General features: G+C 40.5%; 1 protein-coding gene across 1 annotated transcript; it reads left to right on the forward strand.

The window, feature by feature from the left end:
• Positions 1 to 14,523: 14,523 nt before the first annotated feature.
• On the forward strand, positions 14,524 to 18,632 carry LOC129730667 (structural maintenance of chromosomes protein 6). Its single transcript, XM_055690182.1, has 9 exons — positions 14,524 to 14,799; positions 14,862 to 15,144; positions 15,203 to 16,061; positions 16,122 to 16,318; positions 16,382 to 17,004; positions 17,069 to 17,718; positions 17,774 to 17,975; positions 18,033 to 18,394; positions 18,451 to 18,632. The coding sequence occupies exons 1-9, from the start codon at positions 14,707 to 14,709 to the stop codon at positions 18,473 to 18,475; spliced, it is 3,294 nt and encodes a 1,097-aa protein (XP_055546157.1). The 5' UTR covers positions 14,524 to 14,706; the 3' UTR covers positions 18,476 to 18,632.
• The last annotated feature ends 1,056 nt before the right edge of the window (positions 18,633 to 19,688 follow it).

Raw genomic sequence — 19,688 nt, forward strand, 5'->3', positions numbered from 1 at the left:
AGGCCTACGTGAAGCAATAGTGTTTTATATCGAAAAAGGACTGAAATGCACCATCCTCATGTGCACTAAGGGATACAACCTGATGGTTCCGTCGTTGAATCATTACAAGGCGGTGCAAGTGATACTGCAGAAACACGAGGTGGAATATTTCTCCCATGACATCGAAGCAGAAAAACCTCTCAAGGTTGTTCTCTGCGGTCTTCCTGACATGGAAGTTGACACCCTGTTGAAGAAACTGGAGGCAAAAGGACTCAAACCAATCCAGATCCATAAGATGACGCGGCACAACAAAACTCGGAAGTACCGTGATCAATTATATCTCGTAAACCTGGAGAAAAATTCAACGTACCTGGCGGACCTGCAGTCCATCCGAGCACAGTTTCACATCATCGTAGCCTGGGAGCGCTACAAACCAGTGCATCGTGACGTCACCCAATGCTCTAACTGTCTGCTGTTTGGAAACGCGACTAAAAATGGCGTACCGTTGCATCAAGTGTGGCCGAACGCACGCCCCCAATGCCTGCCAGCTGATGGAGACCGCCGATCCGGTCTGCGCCAACTGTGGGACTGCCCACAAAGCAGAAGTAGAACGTGCCCGAAACGCGCAGATTTCATCGAGATTCGTAAGTGGGTCTCCACCAACAATCAACCAGGTAACCGAAAGGTTCCCCCAAACATCACAAAGGAGTTCCCTGCCATTGGCTGCTGGCACCCCATACCTTTGTTCGCCCCGCTACCGCTGAATCCAACCACCAAACCAGTCACAGCTGCCTCTACGTATGCTGAAGCAACGGGAACTCGTCCGCAATGATTTTCTCCCAAGCTGCAACTGGCACAACTGACAACAAACCCATGCTGACCATGGAGCAAAACGTTTCACTGGTCGTGAATTGCATCAACACTTTTCGCACTTGCAAAAGTAGAGCTGAACAACTGCAGTCTGCGGTGATGATCGCTTCCAAATATGGACCGTGAAATCATTAAGATTGCTAACTGGAACGCTTGCTCCATCAGGAACAAGAATTACGAGCTTGTTGACTTCCTCAAGGTACACAAAACAGACATTGCAATCATCACGGAGACGCATCTCAAACCTGAGGTGAACATTTTTCTTCCCGATTTCCGATTTGTACGGTTGGATCGAGCATATTCTTCTGGAGGAGGTGTGGCTATTGCTCTTCGGCGTGAAATAAGCTGTCATCTGCTACCGAGTTTCCAACTCAAAGTCATCGAGGCCGTGGGATTGGAAATAACCACTGGAGTCGGTCCCATTATCATCATAGCAGCCTACTGTCCCAAGCAAGTCAACGTAAGGGACGGGTCGGCAACGAACCTAAGAAGCGACATCATCAAATTGACTCGGAGGCAGGGGGTGACCTCAACGCAAAACACCAAATCTGGGGCAACTGTCGACGCAACCAAAACGGACTGATCCTCTTTAACGTAGGCCACTACAACATCCTAGGTCCAGCCGCTCCCACCCGGTTGAGCAGATCCAGAGTACACACAACAATCGACCTGTTCATCTCCAATATGGGCGTCCAGCTAGAATCCTCAGAAAACGTCGATTAGTGTCTTCAGTCCACCGATGAGGCATTATCCCTGGCACGGGATCTACATGTACCGGCTTCTAGTCTGGTGAGTGACTCTCTGAACTCTGAACCTGAAAAACTTGAGTCGTGAATTTTTCGAACACCTGGCAGCGAACTTTAATAAGTGTCTGGAGCTCAGCTATTATCCGTCTCGCTGAAAGTTAGCTAAAGGGATCCCTATCCACAAACCCGGTAAGGACCCTACCAACGCTAAAAACTATCGTCCCATCAGCCTGTTATCGTGCATCTCGAAGTTGTTCGAAAAGTTGATCCTTAGTCGTTTACTGGAATTCGTAAACCAAAATAATATTTTCCTCCCAGAACAGTTCGGTTTTGGGCAGGGTCCCTCTACCGTTCACCAACTCACTAGAGTTACTCAGATCCTAAGGCGGAACAAGTCCGTTAGTAAAACATCTGCCATGGTATTGTTGGACAACGAAAAGGCGTTCGATAATGTCTGGCATGATGGCCTGGTGTTCAAGCTGCAGCGATTCAACTCCCCGATCTTCCTCGTAAAGATTATCAAAAATTATCTTTCGAACAGATCATTCCAGGTCTTCCTCAACAACATTACCTCTGATACGTTTAAAGTAGATGATGGGGTTCCACAGAGTAGCCTTCTTGGTTTCATCCTGTTCAACATATTTACCTCAGATGCTCCTCCCCTTCCGCGTGGTGGCATCCTGTCTATGTTTGCAGATTACACTTCCATTATCTACAAAGGTCGAGTGATTAGAGCTTTGACGTGTAGACTACAGGAGGGTCTGGATGTTTTGTCCGACTATTTCAACAGCTGGAAGATCTGCACCAGTGCAGCTAAGACCCAGGCTATTATATTCCCGCATTCAAAATCAACTCGACTTGTTCCGCCTGCCAATGTGAGAGTCCATCTCAATAACACTCCCATCGAATGGTCGAATGAGGTTGTCTCTTTTGGTCTCTCTCTGGACCAAAAGCTTCTATTTCGTTCACACGTAGAGAAAACAGTTACCAAGTACAACATACTGACCAAATCCCTCTATCCTCTCATCAATAGGAAATCCACCGTTTCCCTCACCAACAAGCTTGCCGTTCACAAGCAAATAATTTTACCGGTCATAGAGTACGCTTTGCCTGTCTGGGAGGGCTGCGCTAAAACCCACCATCTTATCTTCAGTTTGTTCAGAATAAAATATTACGTATGATCCTAAACACCCCTCCGAGGACACGAAACTCTGAGATCCATCGCCTGGCTGGTCTTCAAGTGCTGGAGGAACGGAGAACAACATCGTTGACTAGGTTCAGAGAGTCCTGCGCCAGGTCACCTCACCAGATCATTCGTGAGTTGGTACCTTAGTTTTAAGTTATTTTAAGTTAGTTATTCGTAGTTAAGCAGGTTATAAAAATTTAATTTTCAATTTAAAACAAGTCCTATAAAGGACGAACTGTAAAATTCTACACAAATAATGTAAATCTATAGAATTAAGTAACCGGTAAACCTCAAGAACAAAGACGCAGGGCCTTAAAAGGCTAAACAATTATAATGTAAACCATATGTAACCATATAAAAATATAAATAAATATACTTTGAGTTAAAAATCACAAGAAGGTTGTATGCAAAGCCACGACCACAAGGTTGAAGTAGAATACTTTTACAAGAAAGATAACCTGGCTGCTTGCGTGTCAGTCATTTTTTCTAGTAAATAAATGTTGACCGTTCATTGGCAGTATTGTTATTTCTTTTTGTCTGATATTTTGAATGAAGTTCATTGGATATTTTTAAATTTTGTGCAAATGAGACGTTGAAGTGCTGCCGAATTGTAATATGCACATTTAATACGACATCATTAAACGGGAACGGAACAAAGGCTACGGTTATGCAGAACGCGAATGCCGGCGCGATGCGATTCGCCTTACCGTGGTGAAATGTACAGCTCTTTTTAAGGCGAAGTAGAGCTATACATTTCAACAGATTTCGTCTTGCCGAATCGCATCGCGCCGTTATTTGCGTTCTGCATGACCGTAGCCAAACACTAAGCGACGCAAACACGTAATAATAGTCAGAGTATGCATGTAGATGAAGATAATTAACTTTGGATTATAGCGCAAAACGAGAAAATATTAACTCTTCAGATAATCATTTGTATTCTTCAAATTTCAGTTGTTCAATTTAGTATCCGATGAAATGTTTGTTTATTATCTGATGAAGCTCTTATTTAGGCCAAATGATGCATTCCCAATTTACTAGGTCCATAACTCTGCCGACCGTGCTTGGGAAAGCGCGTTATAACGACCAATCAGAGGTCGAATTTTGTGTTTTGACAAGGCTTAAGAGTTTTCAATAGTACAATAGTTCGAATGATAAAATTGCAATTTCATGTATTTGGTAGGAATCTTAGAAGATTTTCTAATCAATTGCTGCAAAAAACGAAGGAAATCCATCGAAAACTAACCGATTTATTAGCATTTGAAATTTTTCTCACTTTTTTCAGTTTTAGATTTTCATTTCACATCCCTATGTAGCCGAACTTCCTGAGAGAAGTATTCCAATTCAAAATTATATCTTCATTAATTCATTTGTTGTCCTTATAAGGACGATTGTTCAATTTATTATAGGATGTAGTGTTTATCTTTCATCTCTGTGTTACCTTGATAGTGAGGACTAAGGCGCACGGTCAACACAATGAGAAAGGTGTTTTCACATTGAAAACTAGACACGGCTTTACTGGAGGAAGTGTTGACAAATGCATCTACCGCTATCATACGAAAGCGCGTCGTTTCATGTGGGGAATATCAACAACGAAAAATGACGCGCGTCTAAGCATAACCCGAACTGTTTCGCCGTGCTGCTCCCATTTACCTTTACATCGGCCTCAGGGAAGTACCGGCTGCATCTGCATCTACCGCTGAGGCTGTCACTATACTGCTGTTGGTACCAAAAGCTATTAACTCTTCAAATAAGTGTGTCATTTGTTCTCAAAAGAACAATTGTTCAATTCAAAATCGGATTTACGCAATCGCATCTCTGTAATATTACCGACAATAATATTCTTCTGAACAAACTGATACAACTTTCCCATTAGGCCTCTGCCATAATAGACGCGAAAAGCGACGCGAACCGATTCGCTTAGCTGTAGGTTAATGTACAGCCATCAGTAGAGCTGTACATCAACCTACGGCCGAGCGAATCGGTTCGCGCCGCTTTTCGCGTCTACTATGGCAGAGGCCTTAGAGAAAGTTGCTGACTGATGTATTCACTTCATGCAAGCCTGCTGCTGATGCTTCCCGCTACCACACTGAAACAGCATTTTAGTGAAAGGAGTGTCGTTGCATCAGCTGACCCTGCTACTATCGATGCTGATATACCCGCTGCAACAGCTACGCTATGCATAGCCATGCCACAGTTGTGGCTGCTATACGCTGGCCCAACTGCTGAGCACCTGCAACGCTATCCGTAGCCATGCCACAGTTGTGGTCGCCATTGGTATCCGCTGTACCTGCATCTGCTGGCCCTGCTGCTATCGATGGTGAGATCCGCTGAAACTGCTACATTTATTCGCAGCCATGCCACAGTTGTGGCCGCTATCCGCTATCGATGGTACCCACTGCTCGCTCCCGCTGCTGCTAAGGGAGGACTGCTGCTGAACAGCGACGTTCAGAACTACTATGAGCGGCTTCGACTAAAACAGGCTCTTATATAGGGATGAAAATAGGAATGAATTATTTTACTTACGTGGTGGAATGATATAACTTGAAAAATATGTGTGACTTCATTCTGGTTCAGAGCGATCATTTGATAATCTCCACCTCTTTTTTCAGTTTCTAAAGTTTTTCCTCAGTTTGGTAGCACGGATGCACATAAATGATTTCTTGTGAACATTCTGTCGAGCCGGACCGATAGCACTCTCATTGAAGCAACAGAATAACATGTTTTGTGTCGTGTTGTGCAGCTTGGTTGAAGAAAATGTTCCCGTCCCCGTGTCGCATGTAAGCAGATTATTGCGTTCAGTAGACAGTAGATAGTGTATCCAGCGAATAAACACCGATGGTGCTCTAACACGCAACGGTTTTAACCCGTATCTTATTGCGGTTTGTAACATCAAGCGATTTCGTTTGCTCGCTGTTGCGTGTTGCATCATGTTGCAACTTGGCAGCTGGCAGACGACGAAATTCTGTTTATGCTGATTGATTGAATCGACTTCATATTAGCTCTGCATAGGCGTACTAACTGCTTTTGTGAATGCGTACTAACAGGGCAGTTAATTATTCAATGTCGGTTATGCTGATCGCAGCCTTTGCGCTGCCCCTACAGTGGGGGGTTTACTAAATAAAGTGAAAATTAGACAACTACAGCAGAATTTGATTGCATCCCGCACAGAATGTCTGCTTGTGTTGATGCCAGAAAATTATTAACCTTCAATTATTTTTTTATTTGCCTTCGAAAAAGCATTTTGCTGTTCAAAATCGGTTGCTAATTACAACCTTTGAGCTGCCCTAACATTGGGGGAATTAAGATACACGGACAACATGAACTGTGGAAGCTATTTCACATTCAGTAAATTAGACGGGTGCGACAAATTTAAACTGCTAGGATGCAACACAGAATACTTGCTTGCGTTGACAAAAATTATTAACTTCCAATGACTTGTTTATTTGCCTTCAAAAAGGCATTTTGATTCCCAAAATTGGATTTCCTGATGGCAATCATCATGCTGCCCCAACACGGGGGGAATAATGGCTGTTTGGCGACACACGCTGAGAAAAACCGCGCTGCTCCTGAGACGTTGTGACCAACCACAGAGCAAGTGCTGCTGCTAAGGAAGGACGACTGCTGTTGTCGCTGTCTAGAACTATTATGAGCGGCTTCGGCTGAAACAGGCTCTTATATAGGCCAAATAGCATGTTTTCAATTGCAAGGTATATGATCCTGTCGACGGTGCTTGGGAAGCAAGCATATAACGACCAATCAGAGGTCGAATTTTTCGTTTTGACAAGGCTTGACTATTTTCAATAGTACAATAGTGTGAATAAAAAAATTACAATTATCTTATTTTGGGAAGAATCTTAGAAGATTTTCCAATCTATTGCTGCAAGAACGAAGGAAATCCATCGAATACTAACCGATTTATTAGCATTTGAAATTGGACATATTTTTCACTTTTTTCGGTTTTAGATTTTCATTTCACATCCCTATGTAGCCGAACTTCCTGAGAGAAGTATTCTACTTCAAAAAAGAGTTAAAACGAAGCCGCTTATAATAGTTCTAGACAGCGACAACAGCAGTCCTTCCTAAGCAACAGCAGTAGCAGTGCAGTGGATACCAGCGATAGCGGATAGAGACTACAGCTGTGGCATAGCAATGGATAGCGCACTAGTTGCAGCGGATCTCAGCATCGATAGCAGCTGGGCCAGCTGATGCAGGAACAGCGGATACCAATGGCAGCGTATAGCGGTCACAGCTGTGGCATGACTACAGATAGCGTAGCAGTTGCAGCGGGTATGAGCATCGATAGCAGCTGATGCAGTGAGGCACTTTAGTGAAATATCTCTGTGCGATAGCGGGCACTAGTAAATGCATTCAATGAAAAGTTGACTTATTTTGACAACATGTGAGCCGTCTAGTTTTGAGTGTTAAATCAGCTTTTCACTGTTTATTTTATCACAAGGAATAGTTCATTCGCACTGTCAGTAGTAACGCAAAGATGTGATCGGCATATTATCCGATATTGTATTGAACCGAGGGGCGAGACAGCTTTAATCTGAGTTACTCTTATGCTTGGGAATAACTCTAATTTACTCAATATTACTCCGAAATTTTCAGATGATTCACATCTTCGATTACCTTGAAAACAAGTAAAATATATGAGCGGTGAGACCGAGTAACATTCATATTTATATTCGCGGTGGCAAAAAGGTTTAAGGATGGATTTTCAGAGACACGAGAGTTACTCAGATTTGCTCTTTATTTTTCAGTTTTCCTCAGAAAAACTCGGAAAACCTCAAATTTACTCATTGTCTTACCCCTCGAATTGAACAACAAATTGTCCTTTTCAGGATGAAATAAAACCCTGATTGAAGCATTAATATTTCCTAATGAGTTAATTTACATTTTTAAATTTATAAAAGTTATAAATTTTACTTTACCTCCATGTCTCAGAACGTACTGAATTATCTTTTCCTTCAGTCACGAGCACGACAGCCGAAAAACTTTCATTATCTGCATAAAAATCAATTTTTCACATAATCAAAATTTAAAAACTATCAATCCCCAATCATGACAAGCACCTTACTATGATATTAAAAATGATCAATCCTTGTGTGATTAGTCAACGGTTATTTGCTAGAAAAAATGACTGACACGTGAGCAGACGGGTTCTTTCTTGTGAAAGTATTCTACTTCAACCTTGCGGTCGTGGCTTTGCACACAACCCTCCTGTGATTTTTTTTTATAAAATCCTCAGGTATGAACACCGTTTTGTGAATTTATATATTCTTTATATATTCTCATACAAATTGAAACTACATTTATTTTACAACAGCTGTTCCGAATTTATTAATTATTGTTCGATTTGAAAGGTACTATATTATTAATAAATTACAACAAGTGTTTGGGAATTACTCCACTTTTAACTCTTTTGACGAGCCTTAAACGTTTCTGAAATCCGTCGCAGGCGGCACGAACGACTTCCATGGGCATTTCGTCCCATATACGAAGGATTACGGCTTTGAATCGGGCCAATGTAGGTATCCTGTGCTCGTTTATCTTCGACAACATGTATGACCATACGAAGTAATCCAAGGGATTCAGATCTGGTGAACTGTGAGGCCATTCATTCTTGGCCAAAAAGTCGGTCAAATTTTCCTGACGCTAGTTCTGAACCAGATTCACTGTGTGAGAGGGTGCTCCATCCTGTTGAAACACATAATGATCTTCTCCGTACATTCTATATACGCTTGGCTTTACAACTTTCTCCAAAATTTCCATTTTGTAAAAAATAGTGCTAATTTTAACGCCTTTCCCAATGAAAACAAGCGGTAGCTTCCCTCGCTTGCAAATACCTTCCCAAACCATCACTGAAGCGGCACTTTAGAACCGAGGCACGTTTCTGTCACTGTCCGGGATATTCTGCGAAGAGTAGGCCCACAGTCTTTCATTTTGGACATTGTGAGACTGTTGCAGAATTAATAATTTTTCATCCGAAAAGATGAATTCTTTTCCGGCGCGCCGCGATAGTAGGAGAGTAGTTCTTTCGTACCTTTTTGTCTTCGAAGCTGCTGATACTCCGTGAACTTTACGTTTTTTGAAAGCTTGGCATCTCAGGTCTTGTTTCAGCACGTTGTGTATGGTTGATTTGGACACATTAAGATCAGCGGCCATTTTACGTACAGAGCGGTCCGATTATCGTCGAATTCGTTCTCTTACGATCTTAACCACTCGCTTAGTCCTAGCTGAACGTGGCCGACCGGATCTTTTCCGGTCATCCAGTGAGGAAGTGTCTCGGTACCTTCTAATGGTCCGATAGACATAATCACGCTTTACTCCCAGGTTTTTCAAGCTTTTGAAAATATGGCCTGGGCGCTCACCTTCCAAAAACCTGTTTATCACTTCGGCACGAAATCGTTTCATCGTCGATAAACAATGGACACTTAACGAACTGTCAGTGTGAACATGGTACAGAATTACACCAATACATATTTGTGCATATGTGCTACCAATTTATCATAACAATGATACAAAAAAATGTATGAGAATATATTGGACACGGTGTAAATAGCACTCAAAATTCAAAAGTAACCTTTTTCGTTTGTTTTTATAAGCAACTAGCTGATACCCGGCCCCCGTTGCTGCGCCTCTTAGCCTATGACCACACTATATCTCTCAAATGTGCCATAATTTTAAACATATAGCATTGCCATGCAGTTAAACAATCATTAATCATAAATTTACATTTCTTTACATGCACATAAAGAGAACATTTAAGCCCAAACCTTTATGTGGTAGAAACCATTATGTGTTTTCATTTGTAATAAAAGTTTTCGGAAATTCTGGCATATTTCTTTAGCGAGGGATATATTCAGTATTGTTTTGAGCTTTAATCAAGCAGCACGTGGAAAAGGATAATGGTGCCAAATGTAAACAAATAGAAATCGATTTTTTCGATTCAAGATAATTTAATAATATTTGGGTGGTAAAAAACTATATCTAACATTATAAAATAAACTTAAAAGTAAAATAAACGTTGGGCCCTATATTTCAGATTCAGCTAAATCAATAGTATCCGTAAAAGTCATTAATTTGAATTTGAATGAGGTATAACTGCATAAGGCTGTTTGTTACATGGCTTACATTATTGTATGTGAGAACGATTGCAAGGGATAAATTCGAAATAAACTGCTCCTTTTTAATAATTTTTGGAATGATAGTCGATAAGATTTCGATGGATTCTCTTGTATCAATATGTTTATGTCAATAACTTCCACAAATCATCGTTGGCTGTTATCCAGAAACCGGAAATTGCCATCTTGGATTTGGCGTCAAAAACAACCAATAAACCACCGAAGTATTCGGTCATTTTCAGAAACCGGATATCGCCATTTTAGATTTGAAAAAGGCGGCTGGATTTGATTTCCGATCTCTGGGTATCATAGCGATTCCGGAATAATCTTTTTGGCTATTTTCTAGCAATTTGACGTTGCAACTCCAGATTTTAAGTTGCCACTTCGGATTGAAGAATGTCGTCAGGGATCTATTTCTGGCATATATGCATCATTTCGATTTCTGAAAACTGGAAGTCACCGTATTGGATTTAAAAATAGTATCCAGAGTTGATTGAAATTACCCAAAATGAAATTCTTTCAACTCAACTCGATATTATTGAGTACTTAAATGTAATCTGGTGTGAGCTACAAACTGGGTGAAAAGTATTGTCGCTAAAGCACTTCTTCTTCTTCAACACTTCTTCCATCTGATAGCTTATCTGATCAGAAGAGCATAGCTAAAGAATTACAAAATTCTGTTAATAGGAGATACAAATAACATAAATTGATACGATCTTGTATTTTCCCATAGGCTTTTGATAACTTAATTGAATCTGAAAGGGTTAATAAACAAATCCTGAAATGAAATTGTTCTGAAACAAGTAACAAATTTGCTGTGTTGGGCCGCTTTGATATTCTTCTTTAGTTTTTCTAGTTATCTGCCCGTAGGCGATATCACTTTCCGCGCGGTTGGTTTTGCTTCGCAAAGAGTGCTACAAAAAACAGAATTTGCATTAGACTATGGAGATTTTCGAATTCAAAAATCACAAACCTTACTATTCGCTAATCATTTAAGATGCTTCATTCACTATGAGTGTTTCAAAGCAAACCAAATTCTACCCAAAAACTTTTTGTACTAGTACATGAAAACACTGGTGATTTCATCACTGTTTCTTTCTTGATAGCGCTGGTAAGGTCATAACGAACATTCTTGATGAAAGGGATCGAAGGAAACTACCAATTTCATAATGAACGCAACCTAGAATATTTCACTCAGATAGGTAAGCCGTATTATTCCATCATAGGTTTTTTTTTACCAATTTCAACTCAACTCAAAAGCAGGTAGTTTTCGTACTCATAATTAGGTAACTTCAATTCAATTAAAAAATGGGTAAAATTTTATCCATTAATGGGTTTTGACCCTAACCGTGTATGCGGTGGCGCTGTGGCGCTTACTCCGACTCTACAGCTGAAAACGAACAGTCAAAATATGCTACACTCAACTAACTTTTTCTGTTGCTGGTGCTTTCGTTTTCGTTTGCGTGCTACACGGGACAGAAAAGAAAGTAAAGCTGGTGTTGTGCGAAAACCAAAAAAATCAGTTGTAATGCCAAAGTGTAGCTCTAGTTCAGCGATACAGCAGAATCGAATTTGACATTAGGAGGCATTCGTTTGTTTGTAAACTTTAACATTGGATCAATAATTTTCACCTTCAGCGATAGTAAGTTATATTCAGACGCGAATTAAAATTAATTTGACGCAAAATCTTTCAATTGCAGTAGGTCTCGAGTGGTGATTTGCTAGCAGTATCGCCGATACAACGGATATAATTCTAGCGATACGGTTTACGATGGATGTGGTGAAAATGCGTGCCAACGTTACTGTTACAAGGATTGACGAGAGATTCGTCGCTCACGAGTGGACAACAATAGTTATGGAACGGTTAAGAACAAACTTCATTCTCCCGCAAATACGGAACTCTGGCTATTTCTGTAACATGAGCAGTAGTACAGAGAAAATGCTGCAATTTCAACAACACATTTTAAAATTCATTATTCGTACATTTGTGTTTCGCTTTTCTCCTCACGCTAGCTAATAGGTATGTTTGTAAAGCATTTTATACTAAATAGAATATTTATATAGCAACATTCAGTTGAAAGTTCCTCTTACAATAAAATTAATTGGCGCAAATAACATTCAAAATCGCTTCAAGATAAGAAGAAAAGCAAACATTTAACGAATCAAAACTGATTAGATTAATGTCATTAATGAAATAGTATAGTTGACTCTTAAGTTATGAATAAAATCGATTTAAAACTATGCACTCTTAATTAGATGATGGTAACAAATCGCGTTGAGCAGTGGTGCACAACTGGGAGTCCGCGGCCGACAAACAAGGGATAGGAAGGTTAAGCTTCAGGGACGTAAATGAAACTCAGCTGTGGTGCCAACGGTTTTTTTATTAGTGTCCGTCGTTTTTTTTTTTTTTTTGAACTTTAAACAGTGGCCGCATCCCCAGCTCTGACAGCCTTGTTCTTCCTCTTTTCCTTCGCAAATCCGCTTCCTTGTTGGGTGCCGTTAGTTGGAGGGGCACTAACAGCGCTAGTCACTGCTGATCTGCTACTAGCGGCTAAAGTCACTTTAGTAAGATCAACTGCTACAGGTGGCTCAACAAGTTTGCGGGCTACACACTTGTTCCTCCCATTTTGGCTTCGGCTTCTTCCTCAAACCAACGCAAGTTCAAAGGCATTGTGTCGTATTTTTTGCGCTTTTTTAACTTAAGCATGATACGCAAACTCGGAAACTCTACTCGGTTTTCTTAAACATTGAAACTGGGCATTTCCTTGCTCAAACATTTTCTGGTGGTAACAAGTTGTACTGCTTAAAATCATGGCTCAGCATATCCTCAATTGGTTTCACGGCATAGTTATTAGCGCCGTCCTTCAGCAGCCGGAGTGCCGCTCAGCTGCCATGGTACGCGGGTAATACGACATTGGCGGCACATCCTGGGCATTTGTTTGTCGCGTTCGCTACAACCACGATTGTGTGTGCTGCCACAGCGATGAAACCGATGAAAAGTATGCTCCAATATCGATCTTCATTATATCACCTCCAATTAAGCCTATTTTTGACAAACACTGAAGTCACTAGTTGCGCAAACGACAACGACGATAATGATCAAAACAAAACAAATTGACAGTTTTTTAAGCTAACGACTGTCGATATTTTCTAGAGCCACACACAAGCGCTACGGTTGGTAGAGATCAGTACTACCATCTACCAACGCCACTGACGGTCGGTGTGAACAAAGGAGATAAACAAAGTCGAAACATTAAAATGATTGTTTTTCAATATTTTACTATGAAATATACCTACAAAAAGTACATTTTCGTGAACCACAAATTGAAAGCTTTCGATTGATGTATATATCATCGTTGTACGATTCATTTGAAGAAAAATCATGTCTCAAGATGGCTTGACTCAGTTTTTTTAAAAATTTTCGGAAACCACTTAACCACAAATTACCACAAATTGGATTTCGAACTCACAAATTAATCACTAAATATTGGTGATAAAAGAATTAAAAAAAAATATCTTGTCAAGCCATCTTGATATATGCAACTTTTCCGGTAATTATAACGTGAAAATTATTTTGAGTGTACCATTCGAGTAGTTCATTTTGTACCAACTTGTTTGTAAGATTTCTTCCTGAGTGTTTCGTATGTCTTATGTATGTGATACCACCCTCTGAATAAAATCACTGTTTGAGTTGTTTTTTAAGGCAGTGTACCTGCGCAGCCCCGTATTTGTCTCGTTCCTACTCGAAAAATGCTGCATTAATTTTGTAAACAACTTCTTGACAGTTCCTTATGGGATTATCTTTGGGGCCGGGAAAAAGAAAATTCATTTGGTTCATTATTTGTCGAGCAGTTGGACAGGACGAGGTACGGAGTACTTTGGAGCAACGTGTACCAGAAAAAACGTCAGTGTTACGTATGTCTTATGTATGTGGTATAACCCAGGGAATTAGTGTGGCTATCAAACTGCTTAAATTTCCCATCTACCTCATTGATTCTGGTACCAGCGATTCGAATAAATATGTTTATAAATGGAAAAACCAAGACTTAACGTTTGTTTTCAGTACAATGTGCGTTTTCAATGAATATCTTATATTGTGTGTGAGCATTTTTAATGAAATTTCGATTCCATGATAAATTTATGATTGGTGGGCAAATTTTTTTTGCACCTGAGCAGTCCTGCATTTGTCTCGTTCCCACTCGAAAAATGCTGCATTGATTTTGTAAAGAACTTTTCGACAGTTCCTTATGGGATTATCTTTGCGCGAACACTCTGACAAAAATCTTCAAAAATTGTGGAAAACTGCAAACTGCGAATCGATAAAAATCTGCATTTTGCAGGGAAATTTACACATTTGGTATCCCTGGATTTATGTATGTGGTTCCCATAACTGTGAGCTCCTTCACATTTTTCTATATATACAGTGTTCTCTGCATGATTCTTTTTCCAGTGTAAAATTTGCTCGATTACTTCGATTATTTCACGCATTTCACGTTTATTTTCAACTGGCAGCTCTGTATTGAATCGATTATTGGGCGAAAAAGAGAAAAATGCAAGCAGTTAAAAAGAGAAATAACATTACGCGCGGGCTTTTGTTTATTGTTGTTCTATCGATTTGAAGTCTACCAAACCGACAAAACGAAACTTGACAGCTAAGGAAAACGGTAACGAACGATCGTGTTCTTGTGGTATATTGATGCCATCGTTTAACGTGAATTTTCTTGTGCAAATCCCTGCAACAAATGGGTTTTGAGAATTATTTCATTATAATAAAATAAAGAAAAATTGCACAACAGCAATGAGTCGACGTAAACGGGAAAGTTCTCCGGAAGCGCCGTCGAAAAAGCGTCGAAGCCGGATTCGTGAGAATAGTCCCAGTGATAACGAAGAAGTAAATCTACGTTGCTCATATGCAATTTAAGTGGAAAATACTTAGCTGCTTCTTTATTTTAGGTATCACCGAGCTTGGAAAATGTCTCGTCGGTGGCTTCGCAGATGTGTTCGGATATTGAGCGTGCTATTATTTTCGACATCAAGCAGAACATCCGGAGCGGTAAGATTTTAATGATGCAGTTGAAAAACTTCATGTGCCATCGGAATATGATAATCGATTTTAACAAAAGAGCGAACTTGTTAGTCGGTAATAACGGTAGTGGTAAAAGTGCTATCTTGGCTGCATTAGCCGTTGGACTCGGGTGCAGCGCAAACGCTACAAACCGAAGCAGCAGTATAAAACGTAAATAAATCTGATTCAGCATAGTATCAAACAGTTTTTTAATTCTATTATTTTACAGAACTGATCAAGCATGGTGAAACGCAGGCCACTATTGAAATTCATTTGGAGAACGATAGTTTCGATGCATATGAAAGAGACGTCTATGGTAACAAAATAATTGTTGTACGTACTATTAATGCTTCCGGAGCAACAAACTATAAATTGAAAAGCGAGAATGGTACTATCATTTCAACGAGCCGGAGTGAGTTGCATAAGCTGATCCTGTATCTAAACATTCAAGTTGATAATCCGGTATGCGTGCTTAATCAAGATTTGGCTCGATCTTTTCTCAAAGATTCTGATGAAAAGAAGCAGTACAGCCTTTTTCTGAAAGCTACGCAAATCGATGCCATCACCAGTAAACTTAATGGTTGCACACCACAGCTTGAAAATGCGAAACACAATTTGGAATGCAATGAGAAAAGTTTGCGATATTTGGAACGAGAAATTCAAGATATGACAGAAAAGTATACCAACCTTCAATCAGTGGAGAAATTGAAAAACAATATTAAAGAAGCGCAGCTCAAGATGGGTTGGCGAATTGTGGTGGATAAAAATGCTGAATTTTCTCAGCTCGAGGAACAATTGCGCGTCAAGCTGGACACTATGAAGGACCACTTGAACTCGATTCAGAACCGAGAAGCTATCGAACAACAGATAGATCGTACGATCCAACGCTTTCGAAACGACATCGACGGTAAGAAGGTTGGTTTTGGTGAGGTACAAGAGAAATACAATCAAGCCCGGAAAGTTGGTCACCAACTGCAGGAACAGCTTGCCGACAAGAAACGCCAGCTTGCAAAGGCTACAGATCGGCTGCAGCGACAGGCTAACGATATTCGTGGCTTAGAGGCGGATTTGAAGCAGCGCAGTGAATCGTAAGATTTTTGTTCGGTCATTCTAGATGTGTGATGTTTGATACCTCTCTTTTTTCCTAGTGGCTACAATCGGGTTATCGAAGAGAAAAGACGTAATGAGGAAATGATAGAACAACTGGGTGGAAAAAGAGACGATCTGCAGGTCATGATCGAAAACACAAAACGCGATGTAGACTCTCTCCATAACACTCTTGGTCAGATAACGGAGGCAAAGGAAGAATTACTGCACAGACGTGTGGCTAAGCAGCATGAAAAATGTGAGTATAATTTGGGCTTTTGTAATGTAAAAAGGCACAATAAAATTGTTTCTTATATCACAGCTCGTACCGAATCACAGCTGCAGCAATTCGATTCAACATCGCGCGATAGTCTGTCGGTTTATGGGAATAACATGCCTGCTCTCGCAGCTAGAATTCGACAGCTGCACGAGCAACGGCGGTTCTCAGAATTGCCCCGTGGCCCACTAGGTCAATACATTAAGGTCAAGGACAAGAAGTGGACTGCTATGATCGAAGTGTTGATTGGGCCCGGAATATTGACCGCTTTCTACGTTAACTCGGATGCCGACCGTAACGCTCTGAATCAGCTCATCCAGCGTGAGTTTCCCGATTTACGAGGGCGAACCATTATCACGGGACGCTTTCACAAGCAAGTCTACGATATTCGCGCCGGACGAGTTGCTGAAATTCCCAACGCCCACGCACTGATGAATTTGATCAGTGTGAACGATCCCATCGTAATGAATTGCTTGATTGATCAGGTTAAAATTGAAACAATTCTTGCTGTGGTTGATCAGGAATTAGCAATGCATCATACCAGCCAGCAGGAAAATGTGCCAACAAATTTACAGAAAATTGTGGTAATGGAGCCGTTTGCAGAGTTTTACCCGATGCCAAATTATCGAAGCTACGGTTTAAAAAAACGACCAGCACGATATCTTCAGGTAATTTAATTATAGTAACACTTATTATATGTTGTGCTTTAATTTAGTTGACATTTTGAAATAGGTCAACATGACTGAATTGAAAAGGCAAACCGAACGACAGATGCAGCAAATAAACGAAGAATTGATAGCATTGAATCATCAAATTGATGAGGAAACTCAGAGGCAAAATGAAAAACAGAGGGCTTTGAAGGAAAAGCAACTGCTACTATCAAAGCAGCAACGTGAGCTGGCCAATGTGGAGGCCAAAATAAACGATCTGAAAGTGATCGAATACCCGGCAGAGTCTGAGGACATCACTCTTCAAACCGAACTGGATGAACTGAAACTTGCTCAAGTCAAGCTGAATGAAACGATCAGTAAAATTAAAGAGGATCTTGATGCTTGTTTACAGGAAATAGCTGCCCAAGAGCGCAACATTCAGGAAAAGAGAGACCTCTTGAAGCAGATCGAGGGTGAGGTTCAGAAAATTCAGGACAATATTGATGCTGAGCAACAGAAGAGGCACGATATGCAGGCTAATTCCAAGACGAAACAGCAGCAGCTAGATAGACTTCGTCATGAAGTTAAAAATTTACAGGCCACACGAACCGAAATGAAACAATCGCTTGAAGCGGCAACCCAAGACGCCCAAACACGTGGTGACCAAATTGAGGTAACCGAAACACAAGATCAGCTGAAAAGAACAATTTCTTCAATGGAGAAGCGAATCCAGTAAGTAAATGAAGTTTATTGCAGTACAAAAATGTTGTTCGATTTCTACTTTTAGACACATCAATTCCAAAAATGACAATATTGTCGATGTTAAGGCCATCCTTGACAATAAGCTTATGAAACAGGACACTTCCTTGCGGTACACGGACTCATTGAAGAAGGTGATCAGAGCACTGCAGAATTCCCGCTCGGCTCGCTACGCGTATCTGCATAAGCTAAAATCACACATGTCGCTTCGAGTGAAGCATAAATTTAACGTATGTTTGCTTAAAGTTATTTAAGTTGCACACTCACAAAGGTTTTTATTCTTTAAGACTGTCATGCAGCTACGTGGATTTGTTGGAGAAATAGCAATGGATGTTAAAAACTACACGCTAACCTTATCGGTTGTCCCACGCGACAGGAACGTTTCGAATGCGGTTTCGAATACCAAATCACTCTCCGGTGGCGAGAGGTCCTATTCCACTGTTGCCTTTCTAATCGCGCTGTGGTCCTGCGTAGACACGCCATTCTATTTTCTAGATGAGTATGACGTTTTTACCGATCAGGTTAATAGACACATGATGACAATGTTGCTACTGAACGAGACCAAGAAGAAGGCAGACCGGCAGTTCTGCTTTCTCACGCCACAAGATATGAGTAATATACAAGCTACGGATGATCTCACCATCCACCGGTGAGTGAAGTTAGATTATAACGCTGGCAAAGTAATTATTTTCTGCTTTTTTACAGGATGGCTGATCCGGAGCGATGCTAGGAACGTTTGAAATGACCAGGGTATTAAGATCGTTAAGATACTTGTTACGACGCATTCGACTGTTATAAAAACATTGTTTTTCCTTCTTGTTGACAAATTTGGCGCTGTCTTTTTATAAGTTAATAAAAACTCATTTTCCTTTGTATTAACTATCGAATCATCACCGAACACTTATTTCATTTCCGAAAATTATGATAGCATGAAGCTCTTGTATGCGATAATACGTTCTAAAGCACATTTTTGTTATATTCTACATATTCCTAAACAAGTTAAAAATCTGTCTGAGGATGAAACATGTACCTATACTGAATGCAAAAGTTCTTCTTGTTCAAAAATATTTTGTTCACAATAACCTCAACTAATTCATATTCAGGGTGGCGAAAAAGTTTTCAAAATCAAATTCCCTGATTTTCCCTGAAGTTTAACAATAATTTCCCTGATATTTTTCAGCATTCGGCACAAAAAAGTACAACGTGGATCAACGCAAATCTAAAATCTCAGTGAATAAAGTATTCAATTGGATATGAAACCGATCAGTAGATGGCCCGAATTAGCGTTTTGTTTTGTGCTGAAAAAACAGTTTTTGCGCTAAAGAGTTGTTTGAAAAAACGCGTTTTGGTTTTAAAAATTTTTCCTGAATATTTTTCAGTTTTCCCCTATATTCCCTGAACTCTTCCAGCTGGTCTCGAGGTACGATGCTGGCCTAACAAGCCAGTCGTCGTGGGTTCGGGTCACGGCTCGGGAGAGACTGTTAGTGTCAGTAGGATCGTAGCGCTAGCCCCGCAATTGTCCTGTACACTTAACAGTTGGCTGCGAAGTCTGTGTATAATAAACAGAAGGTCGAGTTCCGATACGGAATGTAGCACCAAGGCTTTGCTTTGCTATATTCCCTGATCGGAAAATGAATTCCCTGACATTCCGATTTTCCAGGTTTTTGATACCCTGCATATTCAATGCATTTTGACAGATCTCAAGGACTAGAACATCTCTGAAGGTTTTAGCTTTATAGCGAATTTCTTTATTCCACCAGCTCACCTCGTTTTGATCTGGAAGCGCACTAACTACTGTCAAAACCCTTCTTTATTCGCTTGATATTGACCCAGTTTTGACCTGGCGTGCTGCCCGAAGCGCACTGTAAAATTTGTCAGCTTCAACCCACCACCGCACGTGCTAAGTTCGTAAACTTTTATCTAAACTGTTATCTGGCATCTCT

The sequence above is a fragment of the Wyeomyia smithii genome, chromosome 3 (genome assembly GCF_029784165.1).
Source record: "Wyeomyia smithii strain HCP4-BCI-WySm-NY-G18 chromosome 3, ASM2978416v1, whole genome shotgun sequence".
Classification (NCBI taxonomy): domain Eukaryota; kingdom Metazoa; phylum Arthropoda; class Insecta; order Diptera; family Culicidae; genus Wyeomyia; species Wyeomyia smithii.

Bases quoted from the DNA above. Each gene is read 5' to 3' on its own strand.
- LOC129730667 (XM_055690182.1), top strand. From the start codon at position 14,707: ATGAGTCGACGTAAACGGGAAAGTTCTCCGGAAGCGCCGTCGAAAAAG. The intron at 17,976-18,032 runs GTATGTTTGCTT...TTATTCTTTAAG, and splicing joins GAGTGAAGCATAAATTTAAC to ACTGTCATGCAGCTACGTGG. The intron at 18,395-18,450 runs GTGAGTGAAGTT...GCTTTTTTACAG, and splicing joins GATGATCTCACCATCCACCG to GATGGCTGATCCGGAGCGAT.